The 26,128-nt window shown below is 39.9% G+C and overlaps 1 protein-coding gene across 1 annotated transcript; it reads left to right on the top strand.

The window, feature by feature from the left end:
- The first annotated feature begins 1,330 nt into the window (after window positions 1-1,330).
- Window positions 1,331-13,677, top strand: LOC115676271 (CLIP-associated protein-like). The gene is made up of 21 exons (XM_056313301.1): window positions 1,331-1,853; window positions 3,151-3,306; window positions 3,393-3,455; window positions 4,514-4,582; window positions 4,767-4,932; window positions 5,284-5,445; window positions 6,257-6,354; window positions 7,225-7,299; window positions 7,377-7,445; window positions 7,540-7,625; window positions 7,762-7,879; window positions 7,960-8,058; window positions 8,148-8,502; window positions 8,622-10,384; window positions 10,510-10,611; window positions 11,190-11,294; window positions 11,435-11,509; window positions 11,593-11,661; window positions 11,778-11,846; window positions 12,557-12,658; window positions 13,269-13,677. Exons 1-21 carry the CDS (start codon window positions 1,521-1,523, stop codon window positions 13,428-13,430), a joined length of 4,296 nt encoding a protein of 1,431 aa, XP_056169276.1. The 5' UTR covers window positions 1,331-1,520; the 3' UTR covers window positions 13,431-13,677.
- The last annotated feature ends 12,451 nt before the right edge of the window (window positions 13,678-26,128 follow it).

Raw genomic sequence — 26,128 nt, 5'->3', positions numbered from 1 at the left:
ACATGCGGCATTTAATTCTTTAACGGAAAAATGACACAAACAGTCTCTGAACTTTGGCTCAATGTGCAATTTGATCTCTGAACTTTCAATTTGTTCAATGTAGTCCTTGAACTTTAACCCAATGTTCAATGTAGTTGTTGAACTTTCAATTTGTTAAATATGGTCCCTGAACTTTTGGTACAAGTTCAATATAGTCCCTAAATTTTATAAAAATATTCAATATAGTCCTTCCATTAATTCAAATTCAGGAACTATATTGTACATTTTCATATAGTTCAGACACTAAATTGAACATGTACCAAAAGTACATGGACCACATTGAACAAATTAAAAGTTCAGGGACCACATTGAACATTTAATTAAAGTTCAAGGACTACATTGAACAAATTGAAAATTAAAAGTTCAGGGACCACATTGAACATTTAATTAAAGTTCAAGGACTACATTGAACAAATTGAAAGTTCAGGGATCAAATTGCACATCAAATCAAAGTTTAGAGATTGTTTGTGTCATTATCCCTTTTTTAACATCCCAGTTTCTCTTGCATTGGATGATTGGAAGCCCACTCTCATTGATACAAAGACCCCATATTTGTTTTTATTTTTCACCTCATATGGTACAATGCAATCACTAGCCTTCTGTATTTTAACTCGTTTCTTTAACTTAAAAACCGTCCAAAGGAAATTAGGGGTAAATCGGGAATAGATAATGACTCGTGATTCACCGTAGTTTTTTTTTGGGTGCAAATTGACGTAATCATAAAGTTAGCTTGCAGCTCAAATTTTGGCGGGTTGAAAATAGAGACAAATTATGAATAACTAACAACTTGTGATTCGCGGGATTGTATTTTTCGTTTAAATTGACTCGAATTCGGCGGGCACGCATCATTCGAAACTCATAATGAAATCTCTGCGAAACCGCATCTCTTTTCGTCAACGTAGAACGGGTATAATTTGCTTGCAAAGTATATGTTTTGCTTATGTGTTTTTTGGCCAATGTGGTGCTCTGTGTGTGTGGGGTAGATCTTGATCTCCCCCTATTCGACGAGCTCCCCCCGCAGTCCCGTCCCACGCCCTCGTCGGTCGGGTCGCCCGGGCCCACCTCGCGCCGCACGTGACGAACCCGAGCCCCGACGAGGTCCGTCCTGGACCCGACTTGACAGCGACCGACGGGGTCCCCGCCGTGGCACGTTTCGTAAATAACTCCCATTTCGGGTGGCAATTTCATCCGCGCCTCCCTTCTCTCTCTCTCTCTCATGCACAGAGACACAACACACAGTAGTCACTGTCGCTTCTCCAAAGTTGAGCGTCAGCGTCACTCAGAAAAAAACTACTTTTTTTTTTTTTCTTCCTCCCACTGCAACACTCACCACCATCTCAACTTCTCTCTCTCTCTCTCTCTACATCGGAGAGCTCCGCTCCGAGCCAACAACCTCCGCCGCTCGATCCGCTTTCTCTCTCCTCGCCCCGCCCCGCCCCCCGCCTCCTCGTCGCCTCGCCCTCCCCGCCCGACCGGCCGAGATGGAGGAGGCCCTGGAGCTCGCGCGCGCCAAGGACCCGAAGGAGCGGCTGGCCGCCGTGGAGCGGCTGTACCAGCTCCTCGAGGCCTCCCGGAAGAGCCTCTCCGCCCCGGAGACGTCGTCGCTCGTCGGCTGCTGCCTGGATCTCCTCGGGGACGGCAACTTCCGGGTCTGCGAGGGCTCCCTCCAGGCCCTAGCCTCCGCCGCCGTCCTCTCCGGCGAGCACCTGAAGCTGCACCTGAACGCGCTCGTCCCCGCCGTCGTCGAGCGCCTCGGGGACGGCAAGCAGCCCGTGAGGGACGCCGCCCGGAGGCTGCTGCTCACGCTCATGGAGGTAACTGCCCCGTTCCGCTCGCTCGCCCGCCCGCTCGCGTGCGTGCGCTGTGTGAAATGCGAAGGCGGTGATGGGGATGCGCGTGTGGTGTTTGTTTTGTTGGAATGTTGATTGCTGGAGTGAAGATTTTGTGAAAATTCGGACCGTAGTAGTGCGCGGTAGTTTCTCGATTGAAGTTTTACCTATCAAAGAAATTCTTTGAAGTTCTCCCGGATTTTCTAAAATGTGGGTTCGTTCGTGAACAATCAGAGATGCTAATGGTTGATCTCCGTGTTGCTGATACTTGAGAATTATTGTTGTCGTGTGAGAAGTTCTAATTTTTAGCACTGTGCATCTTTTAACTTCAAATATCGTCTGTGTGACTCTTGGTCTTGGCCTTCTTTAATTAAGGCTGTTTAATAACCTGAAATGAAGTCAATGTACAAATCAAGCTTGGTTGACTTAGTTCTTAGACATTTCAGACGTTCCAGGGTTTAATTTGACCAAATTTTGCCTTGGGAACTTCTTTTTAACTCCTTTGTAGTGTTTTATTTTCCCCTGTAAGGAGAGGATTTTTAGAGATTTTTTTAGGAGCATTGGCAGCTCATTAGATGGGGAGTTCAAAGCAATCATCGTGCGTTACTTCAGCCTCAATTTATGCAAAGAGTGGAAACGACCTGTATATTTTTTAGGGTTCCTATGCCTGAACAGGATTTGCAAGGAGGAAACTTGAATTGGAGAACTGGTTCAGTTTGGTTCTCAGTTAACCAATTTGTTTTCTTATTATGTTCGTGTTAATTAAAACGTGTTAATTAAATATACATTTTCTTTTCCCACATCATCTATCATCCCTATTTCATGTGATATGTATGTTGCAACAAAAATGACTCAGTTTAGGCTAAACTGCTCAGTTCTTCTTATTTGTGTGGTTTCTTTGTCTGAAAACCTTAGATCAAGTTGGAGGAAAAGCATGAACGGGTATTTAATTTGCCCGAGAATTAGAACCGACCTTTTGGTTTGCATTGCTTATTTCCATTTGAATTCAGTTGTGCCTGGTTGTTTGCTCACTACTAGCTTAAACCAGGGCGAAATAGATAGGACCATGAAGTATATTTTCTATCTCTTCTTTCTAAATTTCCAGGAAATGCAAAGGGGAGTTCTCCTTCCTTATTGTAGGAAACGCAAGGGGACTTTAATATTTCTTTCCTTCTTCCTAGTATTTTTTTTTCCATGTTTTGGTGCCATTTAAACTCTAGTGATCTTTCACTTGTTTTTCTAGGTTTTGTCAAACTTGATCTTGGTTATGCATTTCCTGCAGGTTTCTTCGCCAACAATAATTGTTGAAAGGGCTGGGTCTTTTGCTTGGACTCACAAAAATTGGAGAGTCAGAGAAGAGTTTGCTCGGACTGTGACTTCTGCAATTGGTCTCTTTGCATCTACAGAGCTTCCTCTTCAGCGGGCCATCCTTCCGCCGGTATGCCCATTGACTCAACTTAGTTGGGAGAGTATAGAGATTTTTTCCTCCAAACTGGATTTATTAACGCTTCCTTTCATTTCTAGATTTTGCAAATGTTGAACGACCCAAATCATGGTGTTAGGGAAGCAGCTATATCATGCATTGAGGTCAGTGGCATCCTTGACACATTACTCCTTCAAGTCTTGTAAGATCTTTATGTGGAGTTATCTTAATTTGCTAAGAAGTCTCCTGTTTGACCTTGTATTTCCTCGTATTTCTTGTTTAGAGTTGTTTATGAAAAGCATCATATAGTTCAAACTTCATACAACTAACTATTTTTGGTAGTTGTGGGAGTGAATTAGTGTGATTGGTAAGCAGAAAATACTAAAACCAATGTGTTTGCATGGAAAAACTCATAATCTTGCAATAGCACTCGCAAATCCCTTTGCTTCGGTCAGCTGTAATAGAGTCAAGTTGGATCCATCTCACAGAGTAGTTGTTGGATTTGCATTTGAATTATAATATTTTGTTGCCAAACTCGGTGATATGCTCATCGCATAAAAAATCCTCAAATAGCTTTATCTCTGTTTATAAGTAACCTCTACTGTGATGGCAACATTTTTTTTTGTCAGTGGTATGACATTAAGGAGAGACACAATGCATCCGCTCCGGATGTTCTGTTCACACAGAAGTTGTTTAATGATAAGAGAAGCTGTATCTGTATTACTTTTGTTTAGCTCATAATTTTATCCTGGTCAGTGCTTGTAAGTCTGCTCAAGGATCAAAATCGGTGTTGAATTACTAGGCACAAGTGACATTAGTCAAGACTCCTCTTCCGCGAAAACTCATAATTGACCATTAAACATGTTTTTTAATTTTCTCCTGTCTCTTCCGTCATCCTGTGAATAATGGTTCCTTTCTCAAATAAAGCCTGGTGCTGGTTGACCTATTTTCTAATTCTTTGTTACGAGAAGCAAAAGTAAGTTTCAGCAGCTGTGATACTTGTATTCTGACGTCACTGTTCTGAAAGATAATTGATGCAACTTTTACGGAAAGCTTATACAGTTGTGTTTCTCTTATAAGATGGATGAGCCGTTCTAGGGAAGCAGCATGTTTTGCCTGTTGAACTTGAAATGGCATTTCTCTCTTGAGCTTTTTGATTTGTCTTTTAACTGGTTGCTGGACCACATTCATTGAGAAGGCTTTTTGTTTCCTCTCTTTCCAGGAGATGTATACACAGGCTGGGTCTCAGTTTCGTGATGAACTTCAACGGCATCATCTCCCTTCATCAATGGTGAGTATGTGCATATACTAATTAACAGATTTTATCATTCTGCTGTCTAGTTTAAACATTCTGATGAAGTGCAAAAAATATTGAGGGATTCCAGTCTTTTCTTTTATTTGATTGGATAACCAATATTTTTGCTTTTCAGAGAAAGGAACTTTTTGCTACCTTCTGATAGAAATTATGATTGCAGGTGAAAGAGATCAATGCAAGATTAGAGAAGCTCGAACCACAAATTCGTAATTCAAATGGACTTACGGGTAATTTTGCTGCCACAGATACAAAGCCTACAAGTCATAACCCTAAACGAAATAGTCCCAGGGCAAAGAGTTCTACTAGGGATATGTCTCTATTTGGAGGTTAGCATCTTCACTTTAATTCTTTCTATATATCTTTAAGTGTATGATCTATACTACAGTCCCCAAAGATATCTTTTCACCACATTCAAGGTAGAAGTAGAATGCTCTTCCATTCGATTGAATGTGTTTTTTTCCCCTTTCCTTGAGAGGTGGTGGGGGTTGGATGTATTATGTTTTGACATTTTGTTGGGAAAGTTAAGTATATTCGTGAAATATTGATGGACTTGTTCTTTGTGGTGTTCTGTACTTCTCTTCCAGTCCTACTCTGACCACGAAGCTTTTGACAAACTTTGTAAGATGTGCTTTCGGTTTAATCTTTCGGTGTTCTCTTTTCTGTTCTGTTCTGTGCAGGTGAAGGTGATGTCACAGTAAAACCCGCAGAACCAATTTCTGTATACTCAGAGAAAGAGCTGATAAGGGAATTTGAGAAGATTGCTTCTACCCTTGTACCGGATAAAGATTGGTCAGTTCGCATTGCTGCCATGCAAAGAATCGAAGCACTAGTTTTTGGAGGTTTTTACTCTCTCTCTCTCTCTCTCTCTTATGGGATTATGTCGTTCTCATCATTATGATAGTCGCAATTTTATGTTGATTTTTCAAAGAAACAAGTCTAATTACCACATTGAAAATAGATCCCATGCTTGCCACCTCGCTTGAAATGATAGATCCATGCCAAATGTGACTGAGATGGGTATAGATCTGGTGGCACAGTGGTACCTCCTAAAAGGGTGCTTCAGCATTTTAAAGGTGTTTAGTGAACACCTCAGAGCCAATGTTGCCCCCTCTTAGCTTTAGGGTGCTACAGTTTTAGGACATGTTGTCGAATGCATGCGCTGCACATCAGACTTCATTGCACAGCAACAACAGTTGTAAACAGACACTACAACAATTGCCAAAAGAAGCAGTTATAAATTTCCCTGTGAATATCTAGATGTCTGTTTGAATAATCTTTATCGAGATAAATCTGATTAATCAACAATGTGTTGGGGCAACCTTAGTTTACTGTTAGAACTCACAAAATCTTAATACTGTATACACGTGCTCTTCTCCTATCTTCCAATTACCAATTTTAATGTCTTTATAATCTAATCCTTATTTATATGTTTATTGATTATTTTACCTGATGATCCTTGACTTTGCTCATGAATGCAACTATTTTGGTGGTATTATCTGCTGAGGCCATAGTAATGTTACTAATGTACCCTTTATCTTATTTACTGGCCTTTTTGCAACGAAAGCCATTGTAGTGGTGGTATTATTTGCTGAAGCCTTACAAACCATGTTTTAATGTGAGTCTTTTTGTCATCAATCATACTTTTACCAGGTGCTGTTGAATATCCATGTTTCAAGGGACTTTTGAAGCAACTTGTGGGCCCTCTGAGCACACAATTGTCTGACAGAAGGTCCAGCATAGTGAAGCAGGTGCAACTTCATGGCTTAGTGCTGCCCTTTTTGTTTGTCTATTTTTCTTTACCACTGGTGGTTCTCGAATTATCCAATTAGAGGCTCCTAAGGCTGGTTCATGACTGGCGGATTGCCAAGCAGACTTGCTTTGGCTTTGATCTTAAGTTGGTCACTGAGGTGGCCCTTTATCTTGAAATTAAATCTGGGTTGTGGCAAGGTGGGCTCTTTTTTATCCACAAGTGCCTGCCAACAGTGCTTTGATTCTGGCTCATTGCCGCAAAACGTGTTTATTGGAGGATAACAAAAAAACGTGGTTGGTTTATTACAATAAAAGGACAAAGGCATGGTTTTTATTGAGATCTACTACCTTGCTTGAATCCCATTCCTGTCTCTGTGTCATGTTTATAATGACCAATAACAGATTTATTTGGCATGTTTTTTGTCCGCATCTGTTGCTTGTAAAACTTCTTACTTCTTCTATACTGTGGATTAAGGAAACAGTTGCCACAAATCTCTGGTGGTTGCCAACTTGCCGGAACTTCACATGCCAAGCAAACTGTGGCTTTTCAGATTCATCAATTGTAGGGATTTAGCTAGTCTTGCCCTGAAAATATGGGTAAAACAAGAGGACCTTAATTTGCTAGATCACTAGTAAAACTTTTTTTGTAGTCAACCGTCCTAGTAAGTAATGTAAATTAATCTTTATAAAAAATGTACTGTATATTAGCCTCTATGGTTGTATTTGGTGCTTTGAAGGCTGTTTCTACTTTGCTGGATCACTAGCAAAATTGCTTCTCTAATCAAACATTGCATCAAGTAATGTATTAAGTCTTTATAAAAAAGATACTGTTTATGAGCTGCTTTTTGGTTGTGTTATGTGCTTTGAAGGCATGCCACCTGCTATGCTTTTTATCTAAGGAGCTCCTGGGAGATTTTGAAGCCTGTGCCGAGTTGTTTATTCCAGTACGCACTAAACTCTCTTTAATTTTGGTCTTTTCATTTTCACTCTCCGTTTATTAATAATGTGTTATTCCCATCAGGTTCTTTTCAAGCTAGTTGTGATCACTGTCCTTGTTATTGCAGAGTCTGCTGATAATTGTATAAAAACGGTAAATTAACTCATCACCATGTTTAGCCAAAAGAAAAAGTTCAGATATTACTTATAACTTCATAATTCTTCACACTATATGCTTTTACCTACAGATGTTGCGTAACTGCAAGGTTTCACGTGTTCTTCCTCGCTTAGCCGACTCTGCAAAGAATGACCGAAATGCAGTACTTCGTGCAAGGTGCTAAAAAACTCTTTATGTTACGTAATTTTTTCTCATTGAATAACTTACTAGCAGGCGACAATGCATATTGTTCTGTGCCGAATATAATTGTTACTTCTTTTACATTGTTTCTTTTATGTTTGTTGAATGTCAGGTGTTGCGAATATGCACTGTTGGAATTGGAACAATGGCCTGATGCGCCAGAAATACAGCGATCTGCTGATCTTTTTGAGGATCTTATAAGATGTTGTGTCGCTGATGCAATGAGTGAGGTAAAGCTGTTTGAATATCTTTATATCTTTTAGCCTTTTCATTTCAGTTAAAATGTTAATTGATTTTTGAAATTTAATAGGTTCGATCCACAGCCAGAATGTGCTACAGAATGTTTTCAAAAACTTGGCCAGAGCGCTCCCGCCGCCTGTTTTTATCTTTTGATCCTGTGATTCAGAGGGTAAATGCTTCTTATGAACAGGGATATCCTTGGCCTATTTGTATTCTTTTTCCTCCATTTAGCTTTCTTTTATCCCTCCTTCTGTGCAGATAATAAATGAAGAAGATGGTGGCTTGCACAGGCGACATGCTTCTCCTTCGATTCGTGAGAGAAGTGCACATATGCCATCCACTCATACCTCTGGTCATACAAGTCTACCTGGATATGGAACTTCTGCTATTGTTGCAATGGATAGAACGTCTAGTTTGTCCTCAGGGACTTCTCTTTCTTCAGGGCTGCTTTTGTCACATTCAAAAGCAACAGGTAAAGGTGCCGAACGTAGTCTTGAAAGTGTGTTACATTCAAGCAAAGAGAAGGTCAGTGCCATTGAAAGCATGCTTAGAGGCTTGGATATATCTGATAAGCACAATCCATTGGCTCTTCGTTCATCTAGTCTGGATTTAGGTAAAGATGGACTCGAGTTATTTCTTCCAGTCTGTTGAAGTAAATATTCTTAGTTATTGGATGGATACTCTTGATTATTCGTAAGCAGTTGAATTTATCTCGTGTTGCCCCTAGTGCAGGAGTTGACCGTCCATCTTCTCGTGATCCGCCGTCTCCACATGCAATTCCAGCCTCCAACCAGAGCTCTTTAGCCTCAGATTCGGCTGCAGCAGTTATCGGCAGGGGTAGCAACCGAAATGGTGGCTTGGGTTTATCTGATATCATTTCTCAAATTCAAGCTTCCAAAGATTCTGTCAAGTCATCCTATCGTGGTAATGCGGTAACTGAGACTTTGTCAGCATTTTCTGCCTATTCAGCAAGGAGAACTTCAGAGAAGCTGCATGAAAGGGGTTCAATTGAGGAGAAAGGTGACATTAGGGAAGCTAGGCGATTGACAAATCTGCACATCGAGAGGCAATATATGGACACACCACACAGAGATGGAAGTTTGAGGGATTTACAGAGCAGTCATGTCCCTAACTTCCAGAGGCCGCTTTCGAGAAAGGCTGTGGTGGGAAGAATGTCTGCAAGCAGGAGGAGAAGCTTTGATGATAGCCAGCTAGCGCTGACTGATTTATCAAGTTATGTGGATGGTCCAGCATCTCTCAGCGATGCTCTTAGCGAGGGTCTCAGTTCAAGTTCTGACTGGTCTGCTAGAGTTGCTGCTTTTAGTTATATAAAGTCTCTGCTGCAGCAAGGACCAAGAGGTATTCAAGAAGTTGTCCAAAACTTTGAGAAAGTCATGAAGCTATTTTTCCAGCATTTGGATGATCCGCACCATAAAGTTGCACAGGCAGCTCTTTCCACTCTTGCTGACATCATTAAATCTTGCCGCAAACCCTTTGAGGGTTACATGGAAAGGATTGTACCACATGTTTTTTCGCGTTTAATTGACCCAAAAGAGTTAGTTCGGCAGCCTTGCTCAGCAACGCTAGAAATTTTGAGTAAGTCATACAGTACAGATTCCCTTCTACCTGCTTTCCTTCGATCACTCGATGAACAACGCTCTCCCAAGGCAAAATTGGCAGTGATAGAATTTGCCATCAATTCATTTAACAAGCATGTGGCAAACTCTGAAGGTTCTGGTAATATTGGTATATTAAAACTATGGCTTGCTAAGTTGACTCCCCTAGCCCATGATAAAAATACAAAGCTCAAGGAAGCAGCTATTTCTTGCCTCATATCAATTTACTCCCACTATGATTCGACCGCATTTCTCAATTTTGTCCTAAGTTTGTCTGTTGACGAACAGAATTCCTTGAGACGAGCTCTTAAACAGTACACTCCTCGTATTGAAGTTGATCTGATGAACTTTTTGCAAAGCAAGAGAGAGCGACAGCGTTCCAAGTCTGGTTATGATCCATCTGATGTTGTGGGCTCATCATCTGAAGATGGATATATTGGTCAGCAAAGGATGGGTAATTTCTTTGGCAGGTGTTCTGCTGGTTCCCTAGACAGTAATGGGGGCAGGAAGTGGAGTTCTATGCAAGATTCGTCCCTGCCTACTGGTGGGATTGTAGCATCTAATGAAACTCATGATAGCTTGTACCGTGACTTCTCTGATTCCAAGTCTGAAGACCTGAGCTGCACAATAAATCTCACTGACAATAATATAGATTCCCAGATTGGTCGGATTGAACATGTGTCTACCGTGAATCTAGAGGGCTGGTCCAGCCCACAGGTGGACATCAATGCTATGGGCAGTTCTGACCTTGGGGCTGCTGAAAACTTCAGTCCTGATGGTGAGACTTCAGCCGAGGCTGACCTCGACAATCGCAATTTCTCCGCTTCAAAAGTTAATGCATTGCCAGACGAGCCAAGTATTCCCCAAATTCTTCACCTGGTAAGATATCTTTTAGTTTCTAGTGGCTTTTAATGATGAGATTGTTTACTTTTGGAAACAGTACAATTAGAAGTGGGAAAATCAAATTCATCAAGGGTAATGAATCTAGAATCCTTCTATTGTAGATCGGTAACAGCAATGATGATGTTTCATCTTCAAATAGAAGAACTGGACTTCAGCAACTGGTTGAAATATCTCAGGCCAGTGATATTTCTATTTGGACAAAGGTATGCAATGACAAACCTCAGTCTCCCCCATTTTCGCGAGGCTTATGCCATGAATGTTCTTCCTTGTGCAGTACCCTAACATGGCATTGTAGTTAAGTAGAAACTTGGTGCCAATTCTGCCGTGTGTGTACTATGAAGTTTATATGATACTTGTCATTTGCCAATATCTTCAGAAGCTAATTGTTCTGTTATGGCTTGTTCCTTGAAAATGGTGACAGTTCTGTATCAGGATAATCCTACTAACTGTCAGAACTATGTAAAATGATGTTAATTGAAAAAAGAACACTGGTTAAAGGTCAACTGGTTTCTTTTTTGTGGAACAAGACAATCGATGTTTTTGGGTATCTTATATGCTTATTCCATTCGTTGTATATGTCAACCCGTCAAAGTATATCCGTTTTTCTCTCCTTGATAAAGTGGAATCTGCCATTTTCCGGAAGCTATTAAGTCATATTATTCTCTCATGGTTGAAATTTTTTCCATCAGGGAGGAGGACCTCATTTGAGAAAGTGTGGTTGGATTAATGTTGCAGCATGTTATTCTGTATGATGACTTATGGTAACGTGGCTTTTATGCAGTATTTCAATCAAATTTTGACAATTGTACTTGAGGTGCTGGATGATTCTGACTCCCTCATCCGTGAACTCGGTCTTTTGTCGATTGCTGAAATACTCCAGAATCAGGTGCGTTGTGTATCATTTTGCTTTTAAAATAGTACCGTGTCTTTAAATTTGTGTTGAAACTTTTCTTTACACAGATGCTTGCATGTGTTTTTCTCATAATTTTTGTCTGGGTAAATTCTACATTTCTCTTATGGTTCCAGAAAGATATGATAGAAGAGTCTATTGAGATTGTAATTGAAAAGCTGCTTCACGCTAATAAGGATGACGTTGCCAAGGTAATTTTTTTACTAGTCTTTCCGACCCTATATCATTAGCTTCCCTTGTATCCACCTTTTATATTTTATTTTTCTGCCTTTAGGTTTCAAATGAAGCTGAGCATTGCTTATCTATTGTATTGTCCAAGTATGATCCTTTCAGATGTCTAAGTGTACGTGCTCTCTCTCTCTCTCTCTGGAATTCTGGTACTCTTTTCTTTTAGAAAAGTGGAGGTTGCTAGTAGACTAATTTTTGAATTTGTTGGTGATGTGATTGTTTGATGAGCAGGTTATTGTTCCATTATTGGTTACTGAAGATGAGAAAATGCTTGTTACTTGCATAAATTGTTTGACGAAGGTACCTTGCTTTCTACTCTCAATCCAACCTTATATAGTACCTCCTCCCGTAAACAAAGCCTCCAACACCACACCCCCCAAACCAACCTCCCAAGGAAAAGTGGACAAAAGAAACAAAGAACATACAAAAAATTATTTGCTTATTGGACTTGATAATGTTGACGCATGCTTGTTTAGCTGTGTCAGTTGGGCTTATGTTGGCTCCCTCTGTTGTAGCAACTCTTTGCAAAGTACATGTTCTTTTGGATGGTTACTTATGAAACAAACTTATCAATCATAGACATAATTAGGATTTAGGAGCAGTTATGATGTCCAGACTGCTGGAACAGGTTCTTTCTTTGACTTTTTTGACCATCAGGGACTTTCTTTGGCAATTTTGATCATCTATATTCTTTTCGAAGCATATTCACGTAAAAAATTGTATGTGCTTCATCTTCAAAGTTGTCACTGGTTACTATTGCTTCAGTTCGGCTTAAGAGCAATTTAGTCATGTCCACCACCATGATGTAATCTACACTGAGTGCCTTCTAAAGCCGTTTACATAGTTTTTCACCCTTGGATGATCTTAGGCTGTACATTATCAAGATCCTTTAGTCCAGCCTAAAGGTCATCTTCTGTTTGTAAACCAGCCCTCTCCTTTCAATTTGAAGACATTTAACTTCCAACGCTCCTTATTTTTATCTAAAACAAAACTTCCTCTCCTATCTCCAGCTTGTGGGACGGCTATCACAAGAGGAGCTGATGGCTCAGTTGCCGTCATTTTTACCTGCTCTTTTTGAAGCATTCGGGAACCAGAGTGCTGACGTTCGCAAGGTAGCATTCTTAATGTTTTTATGACTGTATCTCTTAATACTTGGACTGTGGCTATTAAGCTCAGTGGAAAGGAAAAATTAAGTATGGGCTACAGAGTGTCTCATGATTGTTCTGCAAATATATGGATTGGGAAGGATGAAAATAATCCGCAAATATATATGCTTTGATTTTGGGCAATTGAGTCTTGGTCTGACTTTTATCTCTTTGGGATTGTATTCGAGTCTGTGATAGATATAATCTCTGTGATCTGTAGCAGGAGTGAAGATCCTACTTCAAGCTTTTGTACTATAATATGCACTTCCACATGTTTGCCTTCCTGCAAGTTTTTGCTGCATCGTTCCTTACCAATCTTGATGAATGTCATAGTTCTTTTCGATTATTTCTCTCTTTTGCTTGATGTGGAAGGACACATAAATAGAATAAATATGGTGTTAAGTCAATCTTAGATACTATATATCTGTTTGATCATCACGACATCTCTAAGGTAGATGTCTTTTTTGGCTCATTCTCATGCATTTTTTCATATCGTTGAGGTTGAGTAGATCACAACCTTCTACCGTTGCACTGTGTTTTACAATCTCAGCTCGGTTTTGTTTTTCTATTGGTGCAGACTGTAGTTTTCTGTCTGGTCGATATATATATCATGCTTGGGAAGGCATTCTTGCCATACTTGGAAGGCCTTAACAGTACACAATTGCGCTTGGTGACCATCTATGCTAATCGTATATCGCAAGCCAGGACAGGAACTGCCATAGACACTAATCATGTTTAGCTCTTCTTTTCTTTTTTTCTTTTTTGGGTGGGAAAGACAATGACCATGAGGTTCTATGGTTCATTGTTGTGTATTTTGTAAATTTGTGTGAAATGGGTTGTTGGTATATATATATTTTCGTACATATTGCTTTTACTTTTAATTTGTTTGGTTTTTTGTGAGTGATTGATTATGGTGGGAGAGATTGTAATTTTTATTTGGAGAGCAACACTTGAAACATGAAAAATAAATGTGATTTTGGAGGAAATTGTTTCTACAACTATCTCCTGTCATGGATCTTTGTTTCTTGTGGGCTTTTCCATGTAGCTCTCTGAGTTTAAGTTGTGTATTTGGATGTTGGCGTTTGAACATAGGAATGGATAGTTTTTCTCTGATGTAGTTGTTCATTAAAATCGGAGAGGAAATGCGCTTTTAGTTTCTATCTTGTTGCGATTTTCTGTCATTTTGAAAACCGAGTCTGCAAAAAAAGTCACGTACAACAGACTGTTCAATCAAGCTGCTTTGAGATATCAAAGCCATTGTCACTGCTTTTTGTGCGTGGCGATGTTAACCCCGGAAGCTTAAGTTTACCATGGGCTGCATAAAATTCCCGAACACCCTGTCCATGTCTAGTTTACCCCCAAACCGTTCAACTTAGCTGCTTTGAGAACTATGAGGCCATCGTCACAGGTTATATGCGTGGCCCTTCTCTCTGGTTTCTTCATTCTTTAATGCAGACCGTCGCTGCAAATGCTATGCTAATGGTAAAGCTTTATGTTAGTCGCGTAAACATCCCATCCTATGCTCCAACATAAAATCATCCTTGAAGACTTTCTATGTTGGCGATTTGAGTTCCCCGATCGACCAACGTCCAAGGGTTGTGGACACTGAAAAAGTCTGCAGCCTATGGTTAACAATGACCAGTGTTTAAACGTTCTTTTGTTTCCCATGTATGGCTTTGTCTGAGATATGGCTAAACTTCGGTTTGCGTCCTATAATCGGACAGTTCACCCATCAATCCATTGCTTACGACGGGGAAAGCCGGAGGGACGTTCGCAAATGGCAGTTGAGGCTATTTGCGACCTTTATAACGTTAGGTGCCCGGTCCTCTTAGTACCTAAAATAAAATCCCATTGACCCAGTTCTTTTTTCCTTAAACTATGTTCTAACCTTGGCTTACAATGTTTCCATCTTGAATATTTCTTCTTCCCGTTTGAACCGTAGTTGGATTCTGATCAAATATAGCCTGGAGAAGAGTCAATTCATTCGAAGCTGCTTAAACAAAGCGTGAACGTACAATCCACAGAAGGCTTCCCGTCTCGTCTATCCTTCTCTGCCCTCAGCCTGTCTTCGAGCTCTATCCCGATCGAATCACTATTGAGAGCATTGACCCAGAAAGGACGAAATCCTGTGGTGTTCTAGGAGCGGCAAATCAAACAAGAACTTGAAGAGCTTGCCTCTCCATTTTTTCCTGGACTATAACTGCGAGTAGGACCAACAGCGAATTTATTGAGCACATATGCCCCTTAACTAGAATCTAAGGCCAGGTGGTTCCTCCCTGCATTCTGGTAGTCGAGAAGCCCCTCTTGTTTAGGTTGTTCTTATTGCTTTGGTTTGTCTTACCGCAACAGGAGTCATGAAATGAATATCAGATTCATGTAATGGTAGAAAGGTTTCTCATTACTTAGCCGGAAAAATATGTGGCATATAATAGGGATGGGTACTAGAGTCGTGGAAACACCTCTTTCTTCCATATTTTGGACCTTAGCTGATCAATATGGCCTGGAAAAGAGTAAATTCCTCCAAAATTTTATGACATCGGCTCATGCCATTTGTTAGCGTCTAAAGTACATAATACAACATTTCCACTAAAAACCGAGGATAAGGTCACGGATGAATAAAATTTAATTTTAGTAGAGGAATGGTATATCATCATCTGGTAAAAATAGAATGTCAAACTCTTATTAACCTTATTAACAAAACGAACTACTTGTTACACTCCGCAATGCCCTTTTAACTCTCTCTTTTCTTTTCGTTGCTTTGTACCTATGTGCTTGCACTTACATCGCTCCTGTTCCAAGTCAACTCATTGATACCAATTATGCATGAAGTATCCGACCATCAGATCTATCTCCCTGTATTATAAAATAAACCTAATTTGTCTTTAACTTTGAACTTTTGCTAATAATGTCGATAAAGTCTATGCTAAAGGGCACACCACCAAACAAATGATAATTTAAAACGGCGAACAAAGCTCTCATCTTATTCCCTAAATTTCTCACAAATTGGGTAAATTAGATATCTCTCATGCTGTCATTGTTCGAACTAATTTCCCAACACAATCTAGACCACATTTTCTATAATCATCAGATTTCTTGCCATTTTTTGCTAGTTAATGCTGAGGCAAACATGCGAGTTTAAGCAAATAAACCCATATGAGAACTAAAAAGACACTATATCCAAGTGCTAGTAGCTCGATGGAGTAAAAGCATTGATCCTTTCAGCAAATAATGCTGCCAAAGAAAAAGAAAGTGAACCGAAAAGAAGAATGAATGACCCATATTGGAATATCACAAGTGATAAAAAGGGTCGGTAAATTGTACACTAAGGCGCGCTCCAAGTTGAGTTCATGTGACCTGTATTCGTTGTTCAGAAGAAATTACAAAAGGAAAAAAACAAAAAAAACTCTAATCCTCTTGCCTAAGCTCTAGGATGGAAAATGTTCCTGTCGGTTCACCCACAGTAACGTGGTGTTTTGGTGTTTCCAAGGGGTTTCGGATTTCAGACACTCGACTATGATACTTCTAAGGAATGTTCTGAGTCTTGACTATATTTTATGTTACTGCAAAAAAGGTCAAATAAACACCTTTCAGGAATATAATCCTGTGTGTTTATTTTAAATACCACCACCCTCCACAAATTTAGCAACTACTGAGCAGTGTTTCTTGAAGTTCATAATCCAACCGATTGATTCGTTCTTGTTTTTTCAAGTATCACTTGTGAACTGTCAATGAGCAACAGTCTCCAGTTTGAAGTTTGTGACAGGTCTGAAAGATTTTAGGAAGAAAACAATAGGGAAAAAAGATCTACGGAACACAACATGCACAGTCCTGATTTAAACATCAGAAACATGAATCGGCCAAAGTAAAAGCACGATCCACACTGCAAGAAGTCCCACTTAATGATTTCTTTACAACACACAATCCATTAGGCAGATCGCTTACCACAACCGATATGTCTTGGCTCATCTTATGCGCGTGTATTGGTTGCAAGATTTGCTTTAGCGTTGGAAGTTAGCTCACTGGATAGAATCAGATGGGTTCGTGAAGCTCTTTTTGATCATTCAGACTAAAAATTATCTGAGAACCTGAGTGAATTTCAACATGTAGAAAGAGTAGGTTCAAGTTTTGATACCATCTGATGGTCTAGCATAGATAGATATTATCTGATTATTTTCAAGTAGAATACACCAAGCAGCCGAGATTTATGAACCGATCATAAAGGCTTGAAGAAAGCATGTGAAGAAAATGGTCAGTCATAATCTTTCAAATGTCTACACATTAATCTGGCTACAGTATAAGATAGACCGCTTGGGTTAGTAACTCCGTACGCAGGGAATAGAATTTGCCTCATCTGACAAGCTATAGATGTGCACTAACTAGTACTTAAGCTGTTGAATATATGTCAAAACAATCAAAAATCTGCAAGAATGACTGTCCTAAGATAGTATCTTTGGTGTAAGTGTTAATGACTGTCCTAAGATAGTATCTTTGGTGTAAGTGTTCTATGACTGAAGTTAAACAAAAAGGACCCTTTTCGGGGAATTACCAAGAAAGGCACCTGAATCATCAATATATTGAAGTCATGAAAATCAACTAAACATGTTACTCTTAATATGCCTTATCATACTTTCCTTAGGTGCATCAACTTCTAATTATCCTCAGATTGTATAACCTGAAGTGTATGCAGTGAAAGTTAAATTTTCCCACAAAAAAAAGGTTGAAATTTGCCGCAGTGCATACATCAAGCAAAAAAATCCGGGAAACTGTTAAGTACTTAAAAACCCCGAACTTGCGAGGAAATCTCGGCTATTTACTTTGAATTGAGAAAATCTGGCTTCCGGATTTGGTCATTATAGCCAAAACCACTTGACCTTTTGTCTGCATAAATAGCTATCCCGGATTCTCCTTCTCTAGAAAGAATCGGTCTTTTACCGCCAAAGTCAGCAGTTTCCAGAAAATGCCAAGTCGGTTGGCCTATATAATGCCATACCGAGCACCTATACTGGCATCCACTCGAAATTTGAACAGTTTGACAGTAAGTAATCGTTATGCGTCAAGCGCATCTTTAGGAACAGTCACATGGTGCTTTCAATAGACTCTGTACATGTTCCTTTTTCCTCTTCTTTTCCTCCTTTTTGACGCATCTCCTGACAAATTATTCTGTGAGCTAGAAATGCTCGACCTTTGATCTACTGAACTCATGCTAGGTGTTTGAGAGGATAATGAATTGTTTCTATTATGTTTTTCAATGAATGAATTACAATATATATGCTTAACATAACGTAAAATCCTCTAAACACAATATTACAATTCTACCCTCCTTATCATATTTCTAACACTCCCTCTCAAGTTGAGGCGTAGATATCAAATAGTCCCAACTTGTTATATAGGAAGCTCACTCTATTCCCCTGTAGAGATTTAGTAAAAATATCCGTTGTTGATCCTCTGTCCTTGCATGTTGAAGAGTGATTTCCCCTTTCTGGATCTTTTCTCGTATAAAGTGACAGTCAACCTCAATGTGTTTGGTTCACTCATGAAAAATAGGATTGTTCGCAATATGGATAGCTGATTGATTATCACAATATAATGTTGATGGATCTGATGTTGACACACCAATTTCTGACAATAACATCCTTAACCAGAGCAATTCACCTATCACATGTGCCATAGCTCTATATTCTGCTTCAGTACTTGATCGAGAAACCACATGTTATTTCTTACTTTTCCAGGCAACTAAATTGCCTCCAAGAAATACGCAATACCCGGATGTAGATCTTCTATCAGTAGGGCATCCAGCCCAGTCTGCATCAGAGTATCTTGTAGTGTTCAGATGACCATGACTCTTAAAAAGTAATCATTTACCTGGTGTTCCCTTCAAGTACTTAATAATTTGCAGTACAGCATCCCAGCGAGTAATGCGAGGAGAACTCATAAACTGACTCACTACACTGATGGCAAAGGATATATCAGGTCTTGTGACATTGAGATAGTTCAATTTACCCACTAACCTTCGATATTTCATTGGATCATGTAATAGTTCTCCATGTTCTGTATCAAGCTTCACATTAGGCTCCATAGGTGTATCAACTGGTTTTGCTCCAAGAAATCCAACCTCATTAAGAATATCAATTACATATTTTCGTTATGATAAATTGATACCTGCCTGTGAATAGGCAACTTCAATCCCAAGAAAATATCGTAGACGTCCCAAATCTTTAGTATTGAATTCTGTATGTAGAAACTATTTAAGTGATTGGATACCATCTGAATCACTACCAGTGATAATGATATCATCCAATGTTTAAATAGACGTCCCAAGTCATTGCTCAGGGGGAGAATCTTTAAGGCCTTATGTAATTCAATACAAGGCCTTATGTAAACGACATACTAGATTCTCCCCCTGAGCAACAAACCCAGGTGGTTGCTCCATATAGACTTCTTCAGCTAAATCTCCATGTAAAAAGGCATTTTTGACGTCCAATTAATGAAGATGTCAGCCAAAGTGTGCTGCTAGGGAAATAAAAACACGAACAGATGGAATTTTGGCAACAGGTGAGAAAGTGTCATCATAATCAATACCATATATTTGAGTATATCCTTTGGCAACCAACCTAGCTTTCAATCGATTAAGGGTACCATCAAGGTGAATCTTAACAGTAAAAACCCAACGACAACCAACAGGTTGTTTCCCATTAGGTAAGTAAGTGAGTTGCCAAGTATGATTCTCAAGAAGTGCCTTCATTTCATCTTCCATGGCGTGCCGCCATCCAGGATGAGCAAGAGCTTCAGCAACACTGCTAGGTATAGAGATAGGGGACAAAGAAGAGACAAAGGTAGAAAAGGTAGGAGACGAACGATCATATGATAAGAAATTGGACATGGGATGATGAGTACAAAGACAAGAAGAAAGATCAGAATAATAAGCATAGCGATCCCTAGGATGACCAACACAAGATCTTGTACCTTTTCTAAGAGCAATGGGTTGATCAAGATCGGAGGATGGTGCGACAACTGGTGAAGGAACAGATGAATCAAATGTCTGTGGGACCTGTACCATCATGGTAGGAACTGCATTACGCCGATGATATGTGCGCTCAACAAACTGAAATCCTGTCGATGGTGCTGGAGGTACAGAGAGTGGAGGAAGTGCACAGAGGACACACTCACTACCGTCAGTAGCCACCGCAGGTACAAACTTAGTATCATAATAAGCATGATCCTCAAAGAAAGTTACATCAGCTGACACAAAAAGACGACGACGAGTAGGACTATAATATTTATAGCCCTTTTGAGTACGAGAATATCCTACAAAGACACATTTCTCGGCACGAGAATCTAACTTATCCAAGCCAGGAGTAAGACGATGAACAAAGCAAACACAACCAAAGACACGCAAAGGTAATGCAAAGGGGGGATGATCCGGATGTAAGATAGAAAATGGTGTCTCCCCCTGAAGAACAGAAGTTGGAAGGCGATTAATTAAGTAACAAGCTGTAAGTATAGCATGGCCCCAAAAATGTTTAGGGAGATGCATATGAAACATAAGACAACGAGCAACATCAAGGAGATGACGATTTTTGCGTTCGGCTACACCATTTTGCTGTGGAGTGTATGAACATGATGTTTGATGAATAATACCATGAGAATCAAGAAAAGATTTAAAACCAATAGTGGAGGCAAGATATTCTTTTGCATTATCTGATCGTAAAGTTTTAACAGAGATATTATACTGATTCAATACTTCATAATAGAATAGGCGAAAGCAATGAAAAATCTCAGTACGATTTTTTATTAAAAATAACCAAGTCATACGGGAAAAATCATTCACGAATGTAACAAAGTATCTGAAACCAAAAGTATCAGAAATACGACACGGACCCCACACATCTGAGTGAACTAACTCAAATGGACTAAAAACAGACTCTGAAAACGAGAAGGAAAAGATGCCCTATGATGTTTACCGAACTGACAAGCTTCACATTGAAATGAACTCACAGATATAGACTCTGGAAATAAACGTTGAAGAATGTTCGGTGGTGGATGACCAGCTCGATAATGCATGCGATACACATCAGATAATGTTCGCTTTCCAATGGCAGCAGCAACCATCTATTTATCAAGATAGTATAGGCCATTTGATTCATGTCCCCCACCAATCATCTGTCCAGTCCTCAGATTCTGAAAAACACAACGAGACGCAGAGAAGGATACTGAACAATTCAGTTCCTTGGTCAATGAGCTAACAAAAATCAAATTATATGGAGATTTGAGGTGTAAGACAGATGATAGAGAGAGAGAAGGACTTAATTGAGCAACTCCAGTACCATTTACATGAGATTGGGAACCATCGGCTAATGTAACAGAATTAGACACACTAGGAGATGTAGAATGAAAAGAAGACAGTAGCTTAAGGTTACCCGTAATATGATGAGTGGCTCCAGAGTCTATGACCTAGGAGTCTGATAATGTAGACATTAAACAAGATGAACAACCTTGGGAAGTCTGTGCCAAAGTTGCAGTGGGAGGTGAAGAGCCTGTCACCTGTTGAGAGCGAACCCATGCATCATATTCAGCTCGTGACAATGTAATGGTATCACCTGTACCATGCACGGTAGGAGGTTCTGGTGATGCTAATGCTGGAGAATCAACATATGCAACAACAGTAGGTCGGAGCTCAAGATGAAGATTGTAACAATAAGCCTCTGTATGGCCTGTTCTCTAACAATGGGTGCAATAGCGAGAGCCACAACCACCAATACTACCATCACGACCACCACGACTACCATCACGACCACCACGACTACCATTCAGAGCAAAACCTCGTCCACGACCCCTATAACCGCGACCTCGGGTTCCACGTCCAATAGTGCCATGAGAAACCATAACACTAGTCTCCAAAGCTGAGGTTGAAATCTTTTCAGTAGGCGTCGAACGAAGAGCCCGAGAGAAAACCTCATCTACTGTAGGAAGAGAGCTCTGAGAAGTAATTTGTTGACGCAATGAAGAATATTCAGATCCCAACGCCTTGAGAAATAGTATTACCCGAAGATCCTCTTGTCTTTTGGTAAGAGTGGCAGCATTGTCTGAAGCTGGAAGATAAGTGTCCAACTGTCTACATAAAGTCGTGAAACGAGCATAATATTCAAATAATGACTGATCTCCATGCTTAAGATCAAAGAGTGCCTCCCATGTATCACAAACTCGTGTCATGTTATTTTGTCCAGAATACATTAAGGCACATTTATCCCAAACCTCCTTAGCTGTGTTACATTGAATAAAATGAGGACTAATCTTCGAGTCCATGCTATTCCATAACAATGTACGTATCAAGGCATCACCAACAATCCAATCAGCAACCTTACTCTGATCTGATGGGACCTCAGACGTAAGATAATCCAGTTGTTTGGTAGCAGTAAGGTAAACCTCAATAGCTTTAGATCAGGATGCATAATCGGTACCATCCAACTTGACTGAAGTCAATTGTAAATGTGGTAATCCAGCAGAGGATGCAGCAGTAGCCATTAATAAGCTAAATATATGATTGAACCCACAAACAATGTCACAACAACTAAGTATTCAACTCCAATAACAGTCTCCAAAACACAATCAGCCAAACGTAATCACCAATATGAGGGTTCAATCGAATCACAACTAGTCATGATAATTCATGGAAAAATCATATAACCATCGAGTCAATGTTGAAGAGTTACCACATTCATAAGAGAGGACTGAATATTCCGATGTACTGTAGCTACTGGACAGTGGTCATCGCTGCATTGGATAATATAGCTCCTGTTCTGTTTTTTTTTTTATAGAAAAAACTAGCTACTGTTCATAGTAGCTGCACGACCAAAAATAGCGGTGCCTTCATCAGAACTTGAGCACAATACTTGGCGGAGGAATGCCAACCGATCAATAACCCAATACAATTATAAGTTTCCACGACCCACAAACACCACCAATTAAAAGACTCATCATTACCTAAAATTCACTTTAGCACAGTACCCATGAATCTCGAAAAGAGAGGAAGAAACCCTCTTAATTCCAAACTCTACCACTGCCGACAAGTATCCTCAGTGCACCACAACATCCAACACCCACAACATCCAGTGACATCCAGTGCAGTACTTTAACAAAAAGCGACTTCGGGTATTCATGTGCTGGGCAAAAGATTACGGACCTGGTGACAAATGGATCAGATTAATTCATGGGGACACGAAGAATCCAGCAACCACAGTTAGCGATGGCGAGGCAGTGCAAGCAGAGACAGCGAGCAGCGTCGCACGAGCAACGCGCAAGCAGCAGAAGAGCACGCGCGAGCGCGAGGTTCGCACAAGCAGAGCCCGATGGTCGAGCGCGCGAGGGCCGCATGAGGGTGGAGCCCGCTGCCACGGCCACAGCGACGATGGCCGACGGTTCCGGCGGCTAGACGACGGCGGCAAGTGGATTAGGGTTAGGAGCCGAGCTCTGATACCACGTTTGAGAGGATAATTAATTGTTTCTATTATGTTTTTCAATGAAGGAATTATAATATATATACTTAACATAACGAAAAACCCTCTAAACACAATATTACAATTCTACCCTCCTTGTCATATTTCTAACATAAGGAAATGTCTAGTACTTTTCTCAGTGAATGTTGAGTGGTCGCTAGAACTTATATTGGAGCAGCTATTGATGCATAACCTTTTTTTAAATCTCTCTTTTATGTTGTTTCATCAACTTATTTGGTTTAACAGTATCTAGGAAAAAAAGATCATGGCACGCAGTCAAGTTCATGTGGCAGGAAGAAATGCAAGAGTGAACAGGCAATCACTTGAGGACGGAGGTCGCCACGGGATTCCCAAGCTAGTTCTCAGGAACAGGTTCACTGCTCTTATGGTCGATCCGGTAACCACCTGCCGAGTTATACAGAGGCAAATGCTGGGAGGATGCACTCCATCAATTCATTTTGGGGGCAAATTATGACTTGATTGTTGTCGATGGGCATATGCCTGAAATCAATGGTGTTGAGGTAAAGAATGCGACCGAGTTTCTTACTATTGACCTTATTAGTTTTCTTGACATCAAACCAATTGTTTACTGGTAAGTATATGCTGATGTTTTAAGATTCTAAGAGATCCATATACCGACAATATGATTGTTCTAGGAACTTCATAAACTCAACAAAACTAGATCAACTGATTTAGCCGAACAAGAGCCACACTCCTCCCCATACTTTTTTTTTTCTTTTATGCACAATGCTAAAAACAAGAGAACAACATCATTGGATAGCATCTCTGTGGGCAATCAGACTGAAGTTGAACAAAGATCAGTTTAGGAAGATTATACTTTTGAAATGTAAGTTCCACTAACCAATTCAGCTCTAAATTTCCGCTTTCATCTTCATTTTCACTTACATATGCTGAGGCATCTAAGACTGCACCGATATGTTCTTGTGGCTGACTGTAAGGCGACTCAGGGAGATGGGCATCCAAAGCATGATCATTGGTGTGACATCTGGCTCCATCAGAACTGAGAGAACAGAAATGATGAATGTGGGAGCGAACGGCTGGGTCAAGAAGCTGCTGTGTCCAGACGTTTTGGCTTCAATCCTGGCCGTGATTGAAGGCCGGAGGACCTGTTAATGGGTGTTTGATGAACAAGTCTGGGGGCTCCATGGTCCTCGTTCTGTCTCTGAAGTTATGAACTAAGAGTCAGTCTTAATAGTCAGCATCTGCGTAGTCACAAGACCATTATGCATTGTGGCCATTGTTCGTGTCCATGTCAGGTTATGAAATAATGGAGTCCCCTCTTTGATATCTCTCCATTTCTGTCTGATTTCTAATTTGCATTGCCGTCCCAAATTGCTTTCCATTAATTTGCCCATTAACTTGGTGCCTACAGACTTTCAGTTCATTTACTGAGTGGACTTATCTCAAGATAAACTTCAAAAGCTGCACTTTTATTGAGTTCTTGTAGGCATCATAGATATTTTCATGCAATTTCCTGGAAAACTCGACGAGAAACAGTCAGGTCTGTTTGTGAGAATTATTAGACAATTTTTCCTTTTTGCCAAAACTCGACATATCACAATTCTGGTTGGTCAAGCCCTTAAATAGCAACAGAAGAGCACCCATGGTACACCACAATGCCAATGAGCTCAACATTCCTACATGTTCTGTGCTCGAGGAATGTATTTCTTTCATCCTGCATAGCCAGCACGATTGAACAGCCTTGTCGGACTTCAACTTTAACAACTCAGTGAAATAGGACTCACCTTGTAATCCACTCCTGCTAAAAGTTTAATGTTGTAGTTGCACACTTCACAAATGACATGGGAGGAACATAAGAGATAACATACCGATATGTCCACTCTATTTCCAATCAGACACCTTCAGATGCACATTATATCTCTAGGAGGTCAACATATAGTTCAATATCAACAATTTTGAACCTGAAATGCAAGTCTCCGACCAACAACAACCCTCGAGATTAATACCTTGCACTTCTATTATGGATAATGGGGAAGTTACTGTCTAAACTCAGTAAATTGCTGATGATAGTGGACTAAGCCAATTACAATTCAGAACCCATCTCATGCGAGTATGATTACCACTTAACATTTCAAAGCAGAATTGTTGTATTCTTTTTCATAATAAAACATTGTTTGTAAACGCTTCAAGAGGCTGATTATCTCAAACTGTTTCTTTTTTTCTTGGGACCATAATTGAATTTCACCCGAACTATTTCATTATTCAAGCTCAGTCATCTTTGAAATTTCAATGGTCTTGAATTCATCGTGTCTTATTTCGGTTGCTTCCTTCCTAATTTAAGCTGCTCTTAAAGGTTGACCTCACAAATAACATCATGCGAAACTTTGATTTGGCTTCATAAAAGCTTATTTGAGGAATAGCTACTTGTCGCAGTGATGTCGTAATTTAGGTCGATTGTGAACTTAGGCTATCTAAAATGTTCTATTTCGGTCCAGTAGAGTTAACATACGTTGGGCATTCACTTATGCAATTATTAGAACTCAAATCTTGTAGACCTTATCCAGCTTATTATCCTCAGACCCTCAGAAATGTTCTTCAATTTTACATTTAGCTTATTTGTTTCCAAACCACAAAGAAGCACCAAAATCTCAAGTCGTATATCGAGGATTGAACTAAAGCAAAAAATGTATATACTGAAAATAAATTTACAAACCAAGAATTTGTGGATGTAGTGAGGCATAAAAATCTGAAAAGAAAGATGACTCTTTTTTCTGTCTATATTTATCATGCTTTTCTTTGAAAGGTAACAGATCGAGTATGCATTTGAAAACGACATGTTGCCCATGTAGTGATTTCAAAAGGTATATTAAGAAGTTGCCTCTGAAAGAACTACTCGGTTGATGTCTGTTTCCATATAGGAAAATCAATGAGTTTTTAGAAAGAGAGGATCCAAGAGGATGCT

The sequence above is a fragment of the Syzygium oleosum genome, unplaced genomic scaffold (assembly GCF_021117445.2).
Source record: "Syzygium oleosum isolate NSW1041296 unplaced genomic scaffold, Sole_v2.1 Sole_v2.01, whole genome shotgun sequence".
Lineage (NCBI taxonomy): Eukaryota > Viridiplantae > Streptophyta > Magnoliopsida > Myrtales > Myrtaceae > Syzygium > Syzygium oleosum.
This window is presented reverse-complemented; position numbering and strand designations above follow the sequence as displayed.